Source organism: Ctenopharyngodon idella, chromosome 7 (genome assembly GCF_019924925.1).
Source record: "Ctenopharyngodon idella isolate HZGC_01 chromosome 7, HZGC01, whole genome shotgun sequence".
Classification (NCBI taxonomy): Eukaryota; Metazoa; Chordata; class Actinopteri; order Cypriniformes; family Xenocyprididae; genus Ctenopharyngodon; species Ctenopharyngodon idella.
Genome location: NC_067226.1, coordinates 46,313,906 through 46,333,553, shown reverse-complemented (window position 1 = coordinate 46,333,553; position 19,648 = coordinate 46,313,906). Strand labels below are relative to the sequence as shown.

At 37.4% G+C, this 19,648-nt stretch overlaps 1 protein-coding gene across 5 annotated transcripts in view; it reads right to left on the bottom strand.

Moving 5' to 3' along the window:
• The window catches only part of sbf2 (SET binding factor 2), a 159,357-nt gene that overhangs the window by 51,057 nt on the left and 88,652 nt on the right, over positions 1-19,648 (bottom strand). For all 5 annotated transcript variants that reach the window (XM_051898456.1, XM_051898458.1, XM_051898457.1 and 2 more), the window contains exon 17: positions 15,408-15,476. In XM_051898456.1, coding sequence (XP_051754416.1) covers positions 15,408-15,476 — 69 coding nt within the window. The remainder of the gene's footprint in view (positions 1-15,407; positions 15,477-19,648) is intronic.

Below are 19,648 nucleotides of genomic sequence, written 5' to 3'. Positions count from 1 at the left end.
AACGATATAAGACACTTGAGCCTACGTCTAACGGTTTAGGAGTTATGATCGATTTCATACTTTTCACCGCTGTAGCGCCCCCCGTCAGGCAAATTGGGGCGAGCCTTGGTGACATTGTAGACAGTGTGAGTACTACGACCCCTTAAAGTTTCAAGTCTCTACAACTTGCGGTTTGGTCCAATCACTTTTAGGGGAGAATGCTGATCCTTGGAAATTTTAACAATTACAATAGGGTTTCAGCGCTAAGCTCTTGAACCCCAAATAATAATGTGGTATACATCTGGAACAAAAACTAATTTGTGCATTATGTACTGTATGTACAGCTGTATAAATAAAATACATATATGTATTTACACAACATCAAATCATTGCATTCATTTTATATTCATTTTAGTTTCCCACTTTAACATTCATACAGCTGTGGCTGGTTTTCTTTGCTATTTTTAAACTATGGGCCTCACTGACTAAGCTTGTGTACACAAGTATTTGTGTGTGAAATCTGCATACGAACATTTTGAAAATCATGACTCACCAACTTTTGTACTAAATTCATGAAAAAACGTAACAGCTGAAACCATGTGTATGCAAAAATCACTTATGCTGGGTGCCCTTTTAATCATGTTAAGATTAAATTTTATACAGCTTACAATTTTATACATATCCCATCTTAAAAAGATTTCTTCATACACAGTGAAAGGGCAAAAAAATTGGGCACATATAGTAAATTAGTGGGTGAGTTATGTACATTACGATGTTACTGTATGAACTATATATACTTTCTATGTTCAAAGCATTTCTAAGAATGCTGATTTTGACTCTGAGATGGCAAACATGAACACAGTTTGTGTAACATTAGCAACACATTATTAGCTGTATGACAACGTAGTCAAGCCAAAGGCTAATCCGACGTTGTATAGAGCGATACATAAAACACATTACCATTCTGATACACCGACTTGTAGACGACCCTGTATAATTCACTCTTCCTCTTCTGAATCAATTTCTGGTTTAAACATACAGTATATGGCTGAATTAAACCAATATTTCCACTTGCCATTGTGTAGCGTTTACAACAGTTGACCGAGTGGATCAAGTAATCCGAGCTGGTGTGAGTGAGTGGAGGCGTAATTTGTCTGCGTATACTACATGAAGCAAGGGTGTAGAGTTACATTCAAGCTATTTTAAGGCATAAAGAAATTATTTCACAGGAAAAAAAAAATGTTTAAATATGTCATTTTGTTAATCAAAGATGAGCTTTAAGGGATAAAATGATTGACTGCAGGAGGACTTTAAGAGAACAACCAAACTCCTTTTCCATATCACAACAGCTTGTGGGTAATGTTAAATAATCGAGCATGCATGGATCCAGTGGAAATAGTACACCATCAGGGCGTCCTACCGTTGTGTTTTTAAAACTACATGATGTGGGGCGCACTAAATGCAATCTTGCATACTATTTACGAGACCGCAGGCAAACTGGGACACAACCTCTGAAACGGTTTCACGATCACCTCAACTTGGAAAGCCTCTTTTGCTTTTTCCCAATCCTGTATATCTAAAGGCCGTTTCACTCTGACATATATGCGTTTTTCCTTAAGTATGGCCCTCGATCACTGGGAAATTACCAGCACTGACATTAATGTGAAGGTTTGTTTGGACAGTTTATCTTTCCCTATGTAGCCTGGAATGTCTAATATGTATTTCAACACCAGGAGACCCTATAATACCGACTTGTCCAAGTCAAACTGTGCTGATAAATCCAGATCATCTATAATTCTTGCAGAGATAGCTAAAGCTGGCCAGGTTTAAGCTTTGAGGACTTGCAGATATTCTGGGCCTGTCTAGACCCCATTTCCTAAAGGCTGACATACAGATGGAGATGAGAAAAAAAAGGGGCAAGAATCGCAGCAGTTGTTATTGTAGGATGCGGACCAGGAACCCACTGCCAGAGTTGTATTATTTGTCTTCAACAAGGTTGTGCACCATCTGACTGGCAACAGATGGGGGTGGATGTGTGCAGATTTCTCAGTTCTCCAACAACAGATGTGAGGGTGTCAGTTTGACCTCTTCCGACTGTACAGCCTTGACGATAGGAGAGCACATGTCAAGATGGAGGAATATACATTCCAGGGGGGAATTTATTTGATTAGACTAAGTGTGTTATTGGCAGGTACACTCAAAAAAAAAAACAAAAAAAAAGATTTTTGCCTCTTCAGTTTAATTTATAATAACTGGACTAACCAGCGGATAAGTTTCATTGCACAGCATCTCAAATGTTGGTTTGATCATTCTGAAATGCCTGAGCCAAACTCTGTCATCAAAATGATTTGGTACAAAGGCCTCCCAGAATCGTCTCACATGATTGCGTTCCCAAACACCAGTCATCGAAGTGCAAGATAACATGACAGCATTTATTGCATTTGTCTGTGTGCTCTGAGACGCAAGTCATTTATAATGTAGGAAAAAAGAGCCACGGTGGCATCCCTGATTTCAGCAACTTTCATTTTTATTACGGATATTTTGCACCAATTTCCCAGGAAGTGACTCTTCCAGGAAGTGAATGGAAATGCTGCTTTATTTGCAAATTATTAAGTGATATTCCAAGTTAAATTCGCAACTTTGGATGGAAACATATCTACTGCTGCAGTACCCTTTCAAAAGGTACTAATATGTAGATTTTAGATAGTAAAGTATACCTTTAAGATACTAATATGCACCCTTTAGGGGTAGATAAGGTACAAAGGTGCACGTTTTGAAAGGATACCAGCCCAGTGACAGCTTTCGTCTCTGAGACTTTCAGCTCAACCACTGCATCCAATGGTATTAGGTGGTGAATCATGTGAACTACACTCCTTTTTGTAGTCACCACAAATTTGCATAAAACTGTGCTTAACTTTGTTGCATTACCAACGTCTTGCATAATCTCTGTCACTCATGTTACGTCAAATCATCAACCTTCATTGAAAAAAAGAAACGTCTTGATGCTTTTTCAATGCAAATCACTGCTACTCTAAACCCTTGAGGTACAGATGGTTTAGGAACATGGTAGCTGTTTTGTTTGTGGTCCAAAGTAGTCTGTCAGCTTCAACCTCCCTGACAAAGAAGGTCAACCAGGTTGACCTCGGTAGTGCAGCTGATCATCTACATAACATGTAAATCCAGTCACTATCAGAAGCTGGAATTTTCCAACAGGGATCAAAAGCAAATGCTTCATTTGTGTCAGAAAAAAGAAAACCAGATCTTGCTTTGATCCGTGACCAGCACAGTGTAATGATTTACCAACATTATGGAACAAATCCCTGCTTACTTAATACTAAGAGATATTCTGTTTGCAGAGCCAGGAAGGAATCGAAATAGTCCAATTTAAATGCATTGTGTCATAAAATATTTGTATCTACATAAACAGTGCATTTACAATTATGATTTATGTCAAACATAAAAAAAAAAGTGACAAAGAACATCAGGGCAAAATGTTAAATGGCTGAACAAACAGAACAGTCTGGCCCGTCGGTATGCAGGACATGCTGTAATCATGTCCCACAATGCAAAGTAAACAGGGGAAGGTCAAGCTATGGTCAACAAGACTCATGACGGTATTATGCTAGTTCGTGGACTGACAAGAAATGAATGTAACGGTTCGACAACAGCAAACACCCCAAATTCATTTCTGCTGAACTGTGGCTGAAACACTTGCCTGCTGCAGACAGTGCCAGAGACATCTGTGGTACTCTCAAACCACAACTGTATGTGCGAATGACATTCATTTATTATTTCAAGACAGATACCCGATACTTTACATAACAGATTTACAGACATAACATTATTTACTGACAAACACAATGGAAAATCTCTCCCTTTCCCATAATACCGTCACGTGGACCTACGCAGTGTGAGTCTAGAGTGTGAGTGGGGCAAACTGGATCGCTCCTATTATCACCTAGCCATCTACTCAAAATAATACTTAGGCCTATATTCAAGAATTATGTATTTTAATTACATATAATTCAGATTACAAGGTTGCATAAATGAAACAATAAGTACTAATACCCCGAATGCATCTTACATACGGCAAACTTTTGAATGGTGTTTATATACTGTATGGTGTATAGTGTATCACGGTTTTCAAAAAAATATTAAACAGCACTATATTGATAATAATAGGGCTGCACGATTAATCAGAATTAAGCTGCACACGATTTGGCAAAGGCTGCGTTATATAAAATAAAATATATAAAATAAAAATAATATTTGATGCATGTTGCTTTTTCAAATGCATGTTATAAGCGACTCAACTTGCAGTGATTTCAGATGGAGCAACATTTACTACTGATCACAGAGCCGTGCTTCACTGACAAGCTGCGCATAAAAAAAAAAAAATAAATAAATAAAAATAATCGCAGCCTTTGCGATTTCATAATCGCACTTAGCCAAATCGGTTTAAGTGCGATTTCATGTTAATTGTGATTTATCGTGCAGCCCTAGATAATAAGAAGAAATGTTTCTTGAGAGACTTGAATAAATATTTTTGTAAATATGATAAATAAAATCAAATAGACACGAAAAAAGTGTTCATGTAGTATTGGCTTTTTTATTGCAAATATGTGAACAGCTTGCAACAAAACTTCTCCCTTGAAACGAGACCTTCCATGACTTCCTAGGTTGTCTATGACAGTCTGTAGACTGATTTTTATGTGAAGGACTCTGGATGTTTTTGCCAGGAAAATCAAAAGGATGTGATGTTTACGCGCTCCCGAAAGCCTCTTTTCTGCTCAATGACACATGAAACGAATGCTTATACAATGTTCAGGATAATGCCGAAAGATCCATTCTGTACTGTAATGTCAATGTATAATGTACAAACTATAGTCTCACAGAGCCAGATCTATATAGTCTATAGTCTCAAATATACTTTATAATCAAACTGACCTCATCTGTTGATGGTGAATCTTAGAGCTGGTTCAAACATATAAACATCACTATGATCAGATGCTTTCTGAACTGCTGTTTTCTCACTGCTGTCATTTTAGTTGTGTTTATTTTGTTATTGAGAGGAAAGCGCGAAACACATATTTACATATTCATCTAAATGTCACTCTCAGTAGCATGGATGGCATTACAGTATACAGCGTGAGCAAGAGTTGTTACCTGCAGTTCACTTAACGGCCACCGGTGTCGCTAATAACAAGGGTTTCTGAATTCTACATATAGCCCCTTTAATAATAAACTATGTATAAACCATGTATAGCACAAATGTTATAAATAGAGTTGAAAAGATTATGAAAAAGTGATAAGTCATTTTTAGAGATTGACTGATACCAATTATTTCTATGTTTAAGTGTCCAAAAACTGATATGCAGAACAGATGGCACCACCATTTATCAGTAAACCCCATATTCAAGAACCAGTACCTAGTCTCTCTAGTCATTTTACAATAAATGTAACTATGTTGAGTAATTAGTTACTTTTATTAGGAGAACTCCATTAATGTAGTTCTGTTTTTATAAATTAGAATATACGCGACACAGGAAAGGAAAAAAAAAAAAACTGCACAACTTCTCTATCAAAAACCCAACATGTGAATGAGCAGAGAAGGCAGACATTAAACACTCCTATCAACATTTCAGGACAGACTAGGTACAGGATGTAATGTACTCATAAACAGGCTACAGGTGCACAAACGAACAAAAGATCTACAAGCCTCCCAGACGTCACAGCAGACATAACTTCACCGAGCGACAACAATGACACCTGATGATCTCTGTCAAGAGTGGATGCAATGCAATGACATGCAGACCTTGACTACAGAACAGCATAGCCCTCTGGGAAAGATGACAATGTGCTGGAGGAGTGCCACAAAGACCCAGCTAACCACGTGAAAGTGCACAGCACAACTTGTGGACGTGCTCTCACATTCTCACATGTACAAAAACACACACACACAGAGCAGGTTTGATGTGGGCTTATATCAGAACGTAAGTGTATGATATCAATAATCATTACTTTCTAAGAAGATGGCATGAATGAATATAATATATACGCATGCTCGAATATATACAAATACATCCAAATAAAGGAACAAGTATAGATCAAAACTGAATTGTTGCCCCCATGCTACATACACATATACACAGAATTACAGTATTTCAAAATATCTGTCTTGGGCGAGTATTCACGCAGACATTATCTGTCAAGTCTTAATTGAACGTTTGGTTAACTGTTGGGGAAAAACTTCTGATGTGTAACATATATTAGATCTGTGTGGTACAGTAGGTCTTAATATATAGGCTGTCTGTTTCATTAATGTTAATCAAACAATTGTGGAACTATGGAAAAAAAGTTGAATATATATTTTTCGTATAGATATTTGGTTTTGATTTGGTTTGTGCCAAATTTGGTGGTATTACCAGGGATTTTAAGGTGTGGTTACTGATGATTTTGTTTTGGAACCTTCAGAAAATTTTAACTCGATTTTTCTCAAAATTGACTTTGCTGACTCTATCAACTTCAATTAGGCGTAGCTCAGTTATTTTTTGTCGAAATCCAACAAATCATACATCATTTTAATTTGATCATTTGTAAAAATATCAACTCATTTTTGATAATTTGCTTGTGACTCATTTTGCCAGCATTGGTCACAAATTATTACCTTATCATCAATTACCCTTTTTAGGAAAACCATTTTATTTTTTTCCCAAATTGCGTTTTATTTTTCCCAAATTCTGTTTTTCATTTTAATTCCATTTTAATGGATTAATTTAATTTTATTAATCAAAAATCATGTCTAATCAATTGAATTCGTAAAAATGCAATAATTTATTAAAATTTTTACAATAATACAGCCATACGAAATGTTTTTTGTTGTTGTTGTTTTTCCAGAAATTTTGTGTTGGTTGATTTAATTTTTTTGGATGTATGATTTAATGCAAATGTATTATCAAAAATGAAATCAAATAAAGGCATAAAACATGAAAAATTTATTTAATGTTTAAAATATAAATCAGATGAAAATGTAAGAATTGCTTGCTTGGCAAACAGTGCTGCACAATAGAGGTTTCCTCTTAAAAATAACGGAAGAAAAAGTGTGATATATTCCTTAAAAAAAAAAAGTTTTAATATTATTATTACTACTACTTTGCGAAGTGCATTCTACTGTGCAACAGTACTATATTTCTGTCAAAATTTTTCAAGTTAAACCAAACTTTTATTTTGACAGGCAGTCATGAAAACCTTCGAGATTCTGTGTGTGTACATGATATGACGACAGTTTTTTTCTCAAGTGAAAATGTGAAATGCTCAAAAAGTGATGCATCACAAAAATCATATGGCCCTAGTAATGTGATAAAGCAATAAAAGCTATTCTACAACAATCTGATTTATTGCGCACAAATGCAAATGCAACAAGTGATAAGTAAGAGGATGTTTTGACAGGTTTATGGATTGGATTCCTGTGGCATTGTGCAGGGGTGCCCGGCATACATTAAAATTCCAATGAACCTAAAATCCTGCTCCAAATCGATGTTATTAAACATCAAATATGTTTTGATTGGCTGTGATTGTGTCACGTCGTGAACAAACAAATTATTTGATGCTCAAAACTTGTTTATACGAGAGAAAATGCAATAACAAAAGCCAGGCTTTGACCTAATTTTTTCCATATCTAATATCCCCTACTACAACACATGTAAACAGTCTGCATATGTCATCTTTAACTGTTTCATGAGCAGAGAGTCTCTATTTATGACCTCGCTTACTAAAGATCAATGAACTGTCTGGAGGCTGAGCTTTTCCCAGAAGTAAGAGAATGAATCAGAGCTCAAAGGCCAAATGAGACGCATGCTGATCACTTGCGAGAAACCTTTTGACCTGCTATGGCAACTGACCTGGCTACATATTCATGACGTGTGTGAGAGCGCGTGATTTCTCACAAGGGACGTAATAACGTATCAGGTGTCACTCCGAGAACCAGACAAGTTGTTTTTCGTCCTACAAAACTCCATTTGAGGTGACTTTGAGGTATCCATGGCATAAAAACATTCTCAAGCAGAGGAACAATGAGCGTTACGTAAAAGCACTCATTTACAATGCTGAAAAAGGTTTAGGTTGTAAATCATGGCAAAGAGGTAGTTGTAAATGGAGCGGATCTTTGTGGGAACTTTTTTGTTGACTTTGTGGTTGAGTCTTTGATTTCCTTTGGCTCAGAGGTTAAAAAAAAAAAGGTGTTTACTAAGTTACTCATACTTAAAGTTAGGGATTCCAACAAACCCTTATCCCAGGCGCACTCGTTGGTCGTTCATATTCATCCGTCTATGAATGATACCTCAAATAGCGCAGCTTCTTGAGAATAGTCATGCTATTATTAAGAGATCAGACGTACACTTCAAGAATGCAAAAGGCAACATTGAGCTCTAGAGTGCCTGCGGTAATGTCCGTACTTCAGTTGGGTCATCCTTAAGTAGAGTGGCGTTCAAGCCTTTATCGCCTGCCAAGCCAACACTGAGAACCTCAATAACATGCGGTGTGGTTTAGTACAAGGCTACTGAGAGTGAAGGGGAGGGCATGTGGATCACAGGCTCACGGAAAAATGCATGAAGGTTTAACTGGGGTGCAACACAGGGATCATCTGAGGATAACCCTGAACGCAAAGTAGAGTCGCTGCACTGCATATAAAAGCATATTTGTCATTTTAACTGAACTTAGGACTGGTGGTGGTGCTTAAGATATTGTTGGTCATTCAGTGTTTCTGTAAAAAAAAACAGATAAAAGTAATAGATAATAGTAATTATTATTAAAAGATAATAGGGGCTTTCGCACCAGAGGAACCTTTTCATAGTTCCTAGAACTATTGGCTGAAGTACCTGGATTTTGCCGTGTTCACAGTGCAGGAACTAGGAATGATTTTAGCTCTAGGAACTCCTTTTGGGGGAACTAAATTAGCTCCTACTTCAGAGTAGGTCTAAACCAGCACTATAGGAACTATCAGTGACGTAAGTGTATGTTGATTTGTCAAATGCATGTCAAACACCGGCACTCTGCTTTTTTAAAAAGCCATGTAAACATATTTACTTCACGAACCTGGAAAGCAGTGATAATGGCATGTATCTGTTGTCTGCAGGGTTGTTTTCTTTTCTCCGCCTCAATGATGTGTAATACTGAAAGTTGTCACAGGAGATTTCGTCTCTTAGCCGCACTTTTTGTTCTTTCAGTCGCGTAAATTATGTGTTTACATTCCATCTCCGTTATCACAAAACCCACGACAAACAACAAACACAGCTCTGATCACGGCATCCTCCATCCACCGTTTTTTCGCATTTGTAAATGCCGCGCTTAAAGATGCCACTGTCGGCCGATTCAGAGTTCCTATTCCCGGTGCAAATGCAACCAGGAACATGGCCTGGGGGAGAAATTATTTCTTGGGGAACTATTCTAGTGGCTAGTTCCTGTAACTGAGTTACTACTGTAACTCCTGTAACTAATAATACTACTAATAATTCTACTTATAATCAATACAATGCACTAAGGATTGATGAGCTGCTGGGTTCATGAATATTAATCATGTTGTCAGCGTTTGCTCCAAATGATTTGCTGAAATCAAAACAGGGACGGTAATAGATGAGTGCCAGCCAATGAGATTGCCGTTTGCGCATTAGCTCCGCCCACTACTGGGGAAAATCGGCATCTCTTCTGTTTGTTCTTAAAAGCTGAATAATTCCAAATGATTTGACAAGAAAAATACAACAAAGAATATCGTTTACATATAGCGTGTCGATTCTGCGTGGTATGTAAGACTCTCTCTCTTAGGTACAGATATGCTGCACATCCATTGAGCTGAACTGAAATAGTACAGATTGCTTGACAGAGAGAAACTCTCAAGCGCTCAGTCAGAGTTTTCAGTGAGTGGAAATATACGTATCTATGCTAAACCTATACTTAGCCTCTAACACACACTGACAAGTAAAATCTAAGAATTTATTAGCCGATGGCTAATGATAGACATTATTTAGTCGTCCAGAGTGAAGATTTAGTCACATATGTGAGTGATTTTCTCGCATTGTAGAGGATTGCATAAATTAGTAACCATAATAATTTGGCCTGTGGTCTGTGTGATATCAATGGCTTAACTCTAATAAGCCTAGACTTTTCTTTAGCACTGCAAAACAAGCAAGGTTTTACTTATCTCTCTCATCAAATGTGCTGTTTATCGCTATCACAAGAGCTTCGCAAATCTGTCAGCTCTTTTTTGTGTAATGCTTTAATCAGGATTTGCTCTTACATAAAAATGGCAAATGGGAAACAGGAAAACTGAAAAACAGGAACTTCAAGGTTTGAAAAAATAGCTTTCAGATGTCTTAATGAAAGACTTGATTTGTTCGCCTCACCGCACGGAATCCTGGGCTCTCAGGAACAGGTGCATCTCATCGAAGAAAATGAACAATGACTGTGGAAACATTTCTGATTACATATCCATATAACCAATTAGTGTTGCTCGGTTGCACTTGAACCCTGAGTATTAAACTGAACATGACCCTCAATCAGCATTGTTTATGTTAAAAAGATGAATGATGCCGTGGCTTGTTGAGAAAAGGTGTGCTGTTACTTTTCTAAGCATTTCACCTGGTAGATGCTAAACGGGTGAACTCAAGTCAAATTCACGCAGTGAAAACAAAATTTGCATTAAATCAGAAAAATATTATATAATGCTCTCTGAATGTGACGCGTAGATCGAGACTGTGTTCTTTTACGTGTGTGCAGCTCATGGTCTGTGGCCTCATGCAGATTTCAGTAGATTTCATCTTAAATGTGTGAGTACGCCAGAACCTGCGCAAAATTCCCTTTATAAAACCCAGTCAGTGGAGGATTGTGTGTACATGCAACTCCACCCCGTCTCCTCCCAGAAATAACCACTTATGGAGTTTACAATGCCTAGTTTTACTACACTTCATTTCCATGTATATTCCCATTCACGTGACACCATGTTTAACAGTACAAGACATTAGGAAAATATTACTATAAATGCCATTTGTGCTGTCACATTATACTGCTAGAAATCATTGACTATCCTTGTCTTGTTTTAGAAAAAATAAATCAATATTGTATAAAATACTGTTCAGAGAAAGTTTTCAGTGAAGAGTTATTGTCATTCTTTTCCAATGTCCAAATAGTATTTTTAAGGCAATTTTGCCTACAAGGTAAACATATATTTTAGGATGTTTATATAGTTAAAATTGTTGAACCATCTGCTTATTATTCCATATATTATTATATATACCAATCATTATTCACGCGATTTCTGCTATTTAGAACAAAATTTAGCGTGAAATTATCATGCACCAAGCAATACTTTAATCTAAATGTGTATATCAGATGTAAAACAGTGTTTAAATCATTCAGTTTACTTCATTACTTCGCTCACTCCAGTAAAAGAGTGCGTACGCACGTTTTGTTTTCCCGTTTCCTGCTCTTTTTCCTGTTATTGCGGTTAGCAAACAGCGTTGCATTACCACATGCACCCCCTTCTGTATTGGAGTGTGGGTCGCCTGTGACTGACTGTATTCGTCGTCTTACTGTATGCACCGAACCGTGACATCCGTACTGTGATGGTTTGGGACAAATACATGTACCGCTACACCCCAAATATATATACACCGTGTGCAGAATTATTAGGCAAGTTGATTTTCTGATCATATTTTTTTTCCCAAGCACATTTTACCATTTCCAAACCACATCAATCTTAGTAACTATTATTTTGGATTTAATCATTTATAAGTGATATATAATTGTTCATGAACGCTGGAAATGAAAAACACCTGCATAATTATTAGGCAGGTTTTCTTTTACAGATAAAATGAGCCAAAAAAGAGATTTAACTCAGACTGAAGAGTCAAAAATTATTAAATGCTCATGAGAAGGATGCAATACTAATGCAATACTAGAAATTGCAAAGTTAAAGCATGACCATTGGACAGTGAAACGCTTATTGGATCAGCAGGGTTAGACAAAAACAGGTGGAGAAGAAAAGACACATTTTAACTGCAAAAGAAACCATCAGGAACCCTTTAGTCTCCAGCGCCACCATTTTCCAGAAATGCAACCTACCTGGAGTCTCCAGAAGTGCAAGGTGTCAGGATCTCAGAGACTTAGGTTAGGTAAAGAATCCTAAAAAATAAGAATCACATACTGAAGTGAAGTTTTTTATAGGCTTTATAGACAGACAGATTGAGAGTGACTCTTGAAGGACCAGCACTACATCCTCTTGTACAACTGTTTGAAGAATTTACCTCCCAGAATCTGGCAGTAAGGTGTGGGAGTTCATTTTTAGTCCATCTCTGCAACACGGACTTCAGGGTAGGAGATGGACTAAACATGAGACTCCAGGTAGGTTGCAGTTCTGGAAAATGGTGGCGCTGGAGACTTAAGGGTTCCTGATGGTTTCTTTTGCAGTTAACATGTGACTTTTCTTCTCCACCTGTTTATGTCTGACCCTGCTGACCCAATGAGCGTTTCACTGTCCAATGGTCATGCTTTAACTTTGCAATTTCTAGTATTGCATTAGTATTGCATCCTTCTCGTGGGCATTTTATAATTTTTGACTTTTCAGTCTGAGTTAAATCTCTTTTTGGCTCATTTTATCTGTAAAAGAAAACCTGCCTAATAATTACGCACACCTCATTATGAGCTGTTTTTCACTCTTCTGTCTTATCTCTGAGTATTTGGGTTACATTGACAATGCAAATGTAAACTGTAGTGTTACAGTTCGGTGTCTAAGGCTTAGACAAGTGCTATTGTCCCACAAATGAACATGAGTGTCACCAACCTGATATCTGATTTCATCACCTCTCACTGTGCACAGTGAGTCACCGCAGACAGATCGCAGAGCAGCCCACAATTAAAAAGCAACAGAGTCAGTTGTGTCTGTCTCTATGACAACAATAATGTGGGTACGTACGTGATTGATCGGTGTTGAAAGGCAGACACTCTCCAAATCCCTGCAGCCTCTACCTCCCCCTTTTCCCACTGAACCACAGTGAAAGCAAACTATGCTAGAGTGACTGTAACACTAGTTAAAGGTTTCCTTCAGCGACGGGCTGAATGGAGTGGATCACAAAGCCTAAAAGTTCTTATTCGTTCTTCGTAGAATACTGTTTTAACATGCTGTAACTTACAAAAATTACAAAGATTGTCTATTCAAATTAAGCTGCAGAATGGTTCTGATCATTGCTCTCTAGTGTGTTCATGTTTTTACTCATGTCTGAACTGTCATGATATCAGATTTTTCACGGTTATCGTGGCCAAAAGAATTCATGGTAATGATATATTGTGATATCTATAGAAAGTAGAAAGTAAAAAAAACCCAATGTTATCAGTCAAATTCTTTACTTTGTTTATTTTATGTTTTGCTTTCTTTTAGCCAATGAATCACATCATTGCATACAATTACAACAATTGAGACAACAATTGTCTGAATTGAGAAGAAATTATATTATTTTATAGTATTCTACACAGTGATAAAGGCGAATGTCGATTAGCATTGCATAATACATGTATATTATCCTTACGAAAAAAACAAAGATGGTTTGAAGAACACAGATAAACCATATACTGTCACAATGGTGTGTTACTTCTCTTCATGTTTAATCAGTCAAAGCGTCTCTATCTGCATTTTATTCAGCTAAAGCGATGTCTTTGTCCATATTAGAGATTTCCTGGAACGTCAAAAGTTTATTACTCACTTCTGAACTTTCTGCAAGAGGGCGCCCTCCGGTGTTGTGTATGAATGATACAAATTACATGAGAGAATTTAGCGCTCCATAATGACATCGCCCTATTTTGGATAAAAATATAACAAAAATATTCCTCTCTAAAGATATTTGAAGTAAAAATCCACAAGTTTTTATCCAAATGAGCACATTTTTTTTTTTTTACTAAAAGACTCAAGGGATGTAAATATAACAAAACAAAGAACAGCGTCAGCAGTTGACAGGTTAATGTATATTTCCCGTTTCAGGACAAAGAAAAAGTCCTGCTTTATGACAGATGGCAGCGCTAAGGTGCAATACCGCCACCTATTATACTTCGGGATGTCAATTTATTTACATGTCATTTTATCATGTTTACTATTTGTTTTAAATATTACAGTTATCGCAATATATTGTCACACCCTTAATTAACACAATATCAATATTTTATTTTTGAATATCACGGTTATCGTCAATACCGGAATATCGCAACACCCCTAGTCTGAACTCGATGGACTGATTGGAAGAAATGAACCAGAGAAGATTTCCACATCAAAGAAGGCGGAGCCTCAGAGTCACACCCACCTATTATGTCATCACCTTTCCACGTTTGCTTTGGCAAGCAGTTTCGAACTCTCGAAATGAACTCCAAACGAACTTCGTTTTGGCCCGATTTTGCTCAAAATGATGTCACACCAGTTTCTTCAATTTCGCTTGAAGTATATCGGGGCCTTCAAGGGTTAGTTCACCCAAAAATGAAAATAATGTCATTTATTACTCACCCTCATGCCGTTCCACACCCGTGAGACCTTCGTTCATCTTCAGAACACAAATTAAGATATCTTTGTTGAAATCCGATGGCTCAGTGAGACCTGCATAGCCAGCAATGACATTTCCTCTCTCAAGATCCATTAATGTACTAAAAACATATTTAAATCAGTTCATGTGAGTACAGTGGTTCAATATTAATATTATAAAGCGACGAGAATATTTTTGATGCGCCAAAAAACAACAACAAAATAACGACTTATATAGTGATGGCCGATTTCAAAACACTGCTTCAGGAAGCTTCGGAGCGTTATGAATCTTTTGTGTCGAATCATGATTCGGATTGCATGTCAAACTGCCAACCGGCTGAAATCTCGTGACTTTGGCGCTCCAAACCGCTGATTCGACACAAAAAATTCATAACGCTCCAAAGCTTCATGACGTAGTGTTTTGAAATCGGCCATCACTATATAAGTCGTTTTTTTTTTTTTTTTGGCGCACCAAAAAAATTCTCGTTGCTTTATAATATTAATATTGAACCACTGTACTCACATGAACTGATTTAAATATGTTTTTAGTACATTTATGGATCTTGAGAGAGGAAATGTCATTGCTGGCTATGCAGGCCTCACTGAGCCATCGGATTTCAACAAAAATATCTCAAATTTGCGTTCCGAAGATTAACGAAGGTCTTACGGGTGTGGAACGGCATGAGGGTGAGTAATAAATGACATTATTTTCATTTTTGGGTGAACTAACCCTTTAAGAGTTAAAGTGAGCAGATGGAGACAGGTGGAAAGTGCCCCCTTCTTCCAGCATTAGTGAATTTGGGTGCCAGTGTTGATGTGCTGTGATTAAGATCCAGTAACTAGAGCTGCTGCCAGTCTGACCTCAACTGTTACTTACCCGGTAAAATGCTGTCGTCAGGGGCAACAATGCTGCGGCTACAGTGTATTCCTCGGCGCTGGAGCAGTCCTGCGAGTAAACAGAGACGGGAAGATGTTAGATGATATCACTAAAGCATATAAGCTGATGATAAAAAGAGCTTTGGCCAATTGTGCACAAAACATGACGCCACTTGCTATTTTCCTATGTTATATAAGTGTTATTACCAAGGTATGTCAAAGTATTGGTTGCATATGTCCATAAATCACATTTTTGCTTTAATAAATATGGGTAAACATATTATATATGGGCCAAGAAAGAAGTCATGCTTATTTGAAAGAGGTTTGGCTTCCATTCAGTCAGTTTTGTATGCTTTTGAGCTGTTTTCATGCATGTGCTTTTAATATTTTACATAAGCATGCCTCTGACACAGTTTTCAGGCTGTTACGATTTCCAGTTTAGAAGTGACTTCATATTTTAAATTCTTAACTGACATGACACTGTCATATTTAAACTGAACAATGGTAATTTATGTTGGTTGTTGCATAAAAAGATCAACTGGTGTGGGAGTGAAAGATAATATTTTATGAGGATCCTGGAAACAGTCGAAGCCAGAAGACTCTGCTTTTTAATGAAAAAAGAGAAATGAGAAGTCCCTGATTTGTTATGTATGATGTGGCACTGCAAAAAAAAAAAAATCAGTGAAATAGATTGCCCACAAAAAAAATTATCCACGATGAATGCACAATTATTTATCAAGACTTGTCATTTCTATATGTTCTATATTGTCGTATATAGGAATGAAGATGCTGTAAGCAGTGTCAGGATTATATTTCAATACAAAAACCAGTCACCATCTCTGCTCTCTATCCTGGCATACACATTTGAATGTAAAGACAGCAGCAAATTTAAAACATCAGCCGCTGCACAGATCTCACATGTCTGACCCCCTATGGATGGTGCAGCATGCGTTATTTATCTTTCAGTTCCATGAACTGCGTCGTTTGCCAGGGAAGCTGAAACATTCCATCATTCTAAGCTTCTGTACACAATTAAATCACTGGAAATGAACTCGGAGCAAAGTCTGTAATATTTTACCATCAAATGATCCCAATTATTCTGCGGTGAGACCTCATTCTGCTCAGACTAGAAGAAAATGTCAGTGCAAAACTCATCATGATGCTTACTATTTGTTTACCAGCAGATGAACCCTATCAGAAGAGTCTTAACGATATTCTGGTTCCCAGATATGGTCCAGGGTCCCCCAGGTCTAGTTATAATGTCTAAATTCTTGAAAATAAAACATTAAGTACTTTAGTGTAAGCTTTAATTATGCGCAAAAAGAAAAACACAAAAAAAATTACATAGAGGGGTCAATATGTCTCTTAAAATATCAGATAATTCTACCTTATTATGACAGGGCTCGACAAAAAGTACTGGCCTGGGGCCAGCATGAACGACTGACGGAACAGTTGACGGAACTGTCCCTGTCCTGATCGGGCCAGTGCTGCATTGTCACTAAAGTTTATCATTTGCATGTGTTTTTAAGCCTTGGCAATTTTAATATTCAAGTGCAAGAACACGTGAAAGAGAATTAAATTCGGTACTCACACGCTGTGTGAGAAGTTTTGTGTGCACACATCTAAAGCACGTGCCCAGAAAGACTCGCATCTCAGACAGCGTGCGAATACTGAATTGAGTTCTCTTTCAAGTCTTCTTGTGCTTGAACGGACAAATTCACAGAAAATTATGTCAAAATGACCTTATTGGAGAGTATCCTCATAAACAGTCGGTTATGGTTTAAGTGTACATAACAGTTGAGAAATAAAACGTGTATCAGTATATTGGATCCGTGTTTTCGGTCTTAAAGTGACAGCAGCCTAATATTCCTGGTGCTGTCTGTGTTTTTTGATGTTAAACAACAAAAGACAAAGAAAAAAAAAATGTTAAAAAAAATACTTCATAGTTACACCACATGACATTTTGAGTCTTTAAATTTAAACTTGAAAATACTATAAATGTTTTTCAAGACCATATAAGACCAATTTTTATTGCGGACACTCTTACTGTGCATGTCGCTGACCCATTACACAGATCTTCTGAAGTGAGGTGAAGTGTAGCCAAGTATGGTGTCCCATACTCGGAATTTGTGCTCTGCATTTCACCCATTCCAGTGCACATACACAACAGTGAGTATTGAACAAACACACACAGTGAACACACACCCGGAGCAGTGGGCACTCGAACCTGTGACCTTCGGGTTACAAGTCCGACTCTCTAACCATTAGGCCACAACTGCCCCCAGTTAATACATATTCAGCTCAATATAATATACAGTAAGCACACGCAAACACTTTGTACATGCCAGTAATCAGACAAGTCACTCATGGTGTGAATTATTGTGTCACCGAGAGACTTCAGGGGAGGTCAGAAGAGTGTTGTTGGTCAGCTTCTGCACAGCACGTATGTAAATTTTCTCAGGAATAAGGGAGGATGTTGAGTGACTGTGACTCACTACAAACTATACGTGCTGATGCACAAGTGCAAACAGTTTGAATGGAAGTGCACATGGAACGTGACACGTCGTTCTCTATAGTTCAGTCTGCTATGGGATCTGCAGTCACATGATGTGACTCACTTGTATCCTGTTTTACTCCTATATTTACAGTCACACACTGTGCGCTGCGATGCAGGAATAGGCAATGTGTCAATTTCCTGTAAACCAAAAGCTTTATTTTGACTGCTTTCTAGGAATGGCTTTAACACAGCAGTTTCAGAAGTCCAAATGCAGATTTTGAGCATGTTTCACAATTGCTTTTCTGTAAAACAGAAGTTGTGGTTGACCCAACTGTTTAAAAAGCATTGCTCTTACTTTTGCTCATGCTTAGCGTTGTGGTTTTGAACCTTAAAGTCACCATGAAATCAAAACTGACCATTTCTATTTTTTATGGAATATTGCATTATATATTATAAATGATCATGTGCACATCATTAAAGATGTTCCCTTGTTTAATCAAAATAACTTTCCCTCCCTCTTGCAGCAACATCTCTTCTCTGATGATGTGTTTACTGGTGCGGGGGCGGGGCAACCTGTCACTCACATGAGATCGACCAATAGCAAACCACAACCAACAAACAATCCAATCAATTCCTTATGGACAATATCAAGTCCTGCCCTACACTTGTTCTTGTTTGAAAAGCTGTTTCACTCAGATATACGCCACAATAGGGAAGAAAAGACTATTGCAACTTCGGGACACTTGACATTTGATATTCAACAATGTTTGGATCCGCCTGCATCGACACCATTGAATGCGAACTGAACTGAGCTGGATGATGACGTCACTGTTTACTCCAGTGCTGATATAGATAAGTTAACTAAATTAATAACTATTGATCCTTACAACGGAATGAATCAATACTGAATTTACTTAAGCTGGACAATGACACCATTTTCTTTAAGAGCTGCTGTGCAGCCAAAAATTATATACCAGTTATCACTGTAAAGCTGCTTTGACACAATCTGCATTGTAAAAAGCTCTATATTAATAAAGGTGACTTGACTTGACTTTCGTTTCATGCTGATTTTATATATTCAACCTGAATGATACACTATCAGTCAAAAGTTTGGAATAAATATGATTTTTTATGTTTTTGAAAGAAGTCTCTTAAGCTCACTGCATTATTCAAAATGCTAAAAAATCAGCTTTGCATCGCAGGAATAAATTACAATATATTCAAACAGAAAACAGTTATTTTTAAGTTGTAATAATATTTCACTATATTACTGTTATTACTTGATTTTTGATCACACAAGTGCAACTTTGGTCAGCAAAAGAGACTCAAAAACATTTGAAAAAATCGTAATTATTGCAAACTTTTGACCAGCAGTGCACCTCAAATGTAGCTTGTAGGCTGGCATTGCTTTTAGTTGCTTTTCTAGTTACTTTTATTGCCACAGTGTGTCCTATCTCAATCGTTTGTTAAGACAAACCAGAATCCTGTGGCCTCCTCCTGTTTAGCTGGCCTCATTGGTAGGCATCCTAGGGAAGCTGCACTTGTTCAACATGGGAATGATGCACTTCACAACTTCCCAGCACATTTATTTCTGCAACTTTCACAGAGCATTGCGTAAGTTCATCTGACTGCGAAGTCAGATATCACCCACTGAATGCCAAGACAAAGAATTTAGCACAGTGGGTCTCCTGCTCTAGAGTTCACAAGGAGCGGTGGCAAAACAACTGCAGACAAATGAGGAAAAG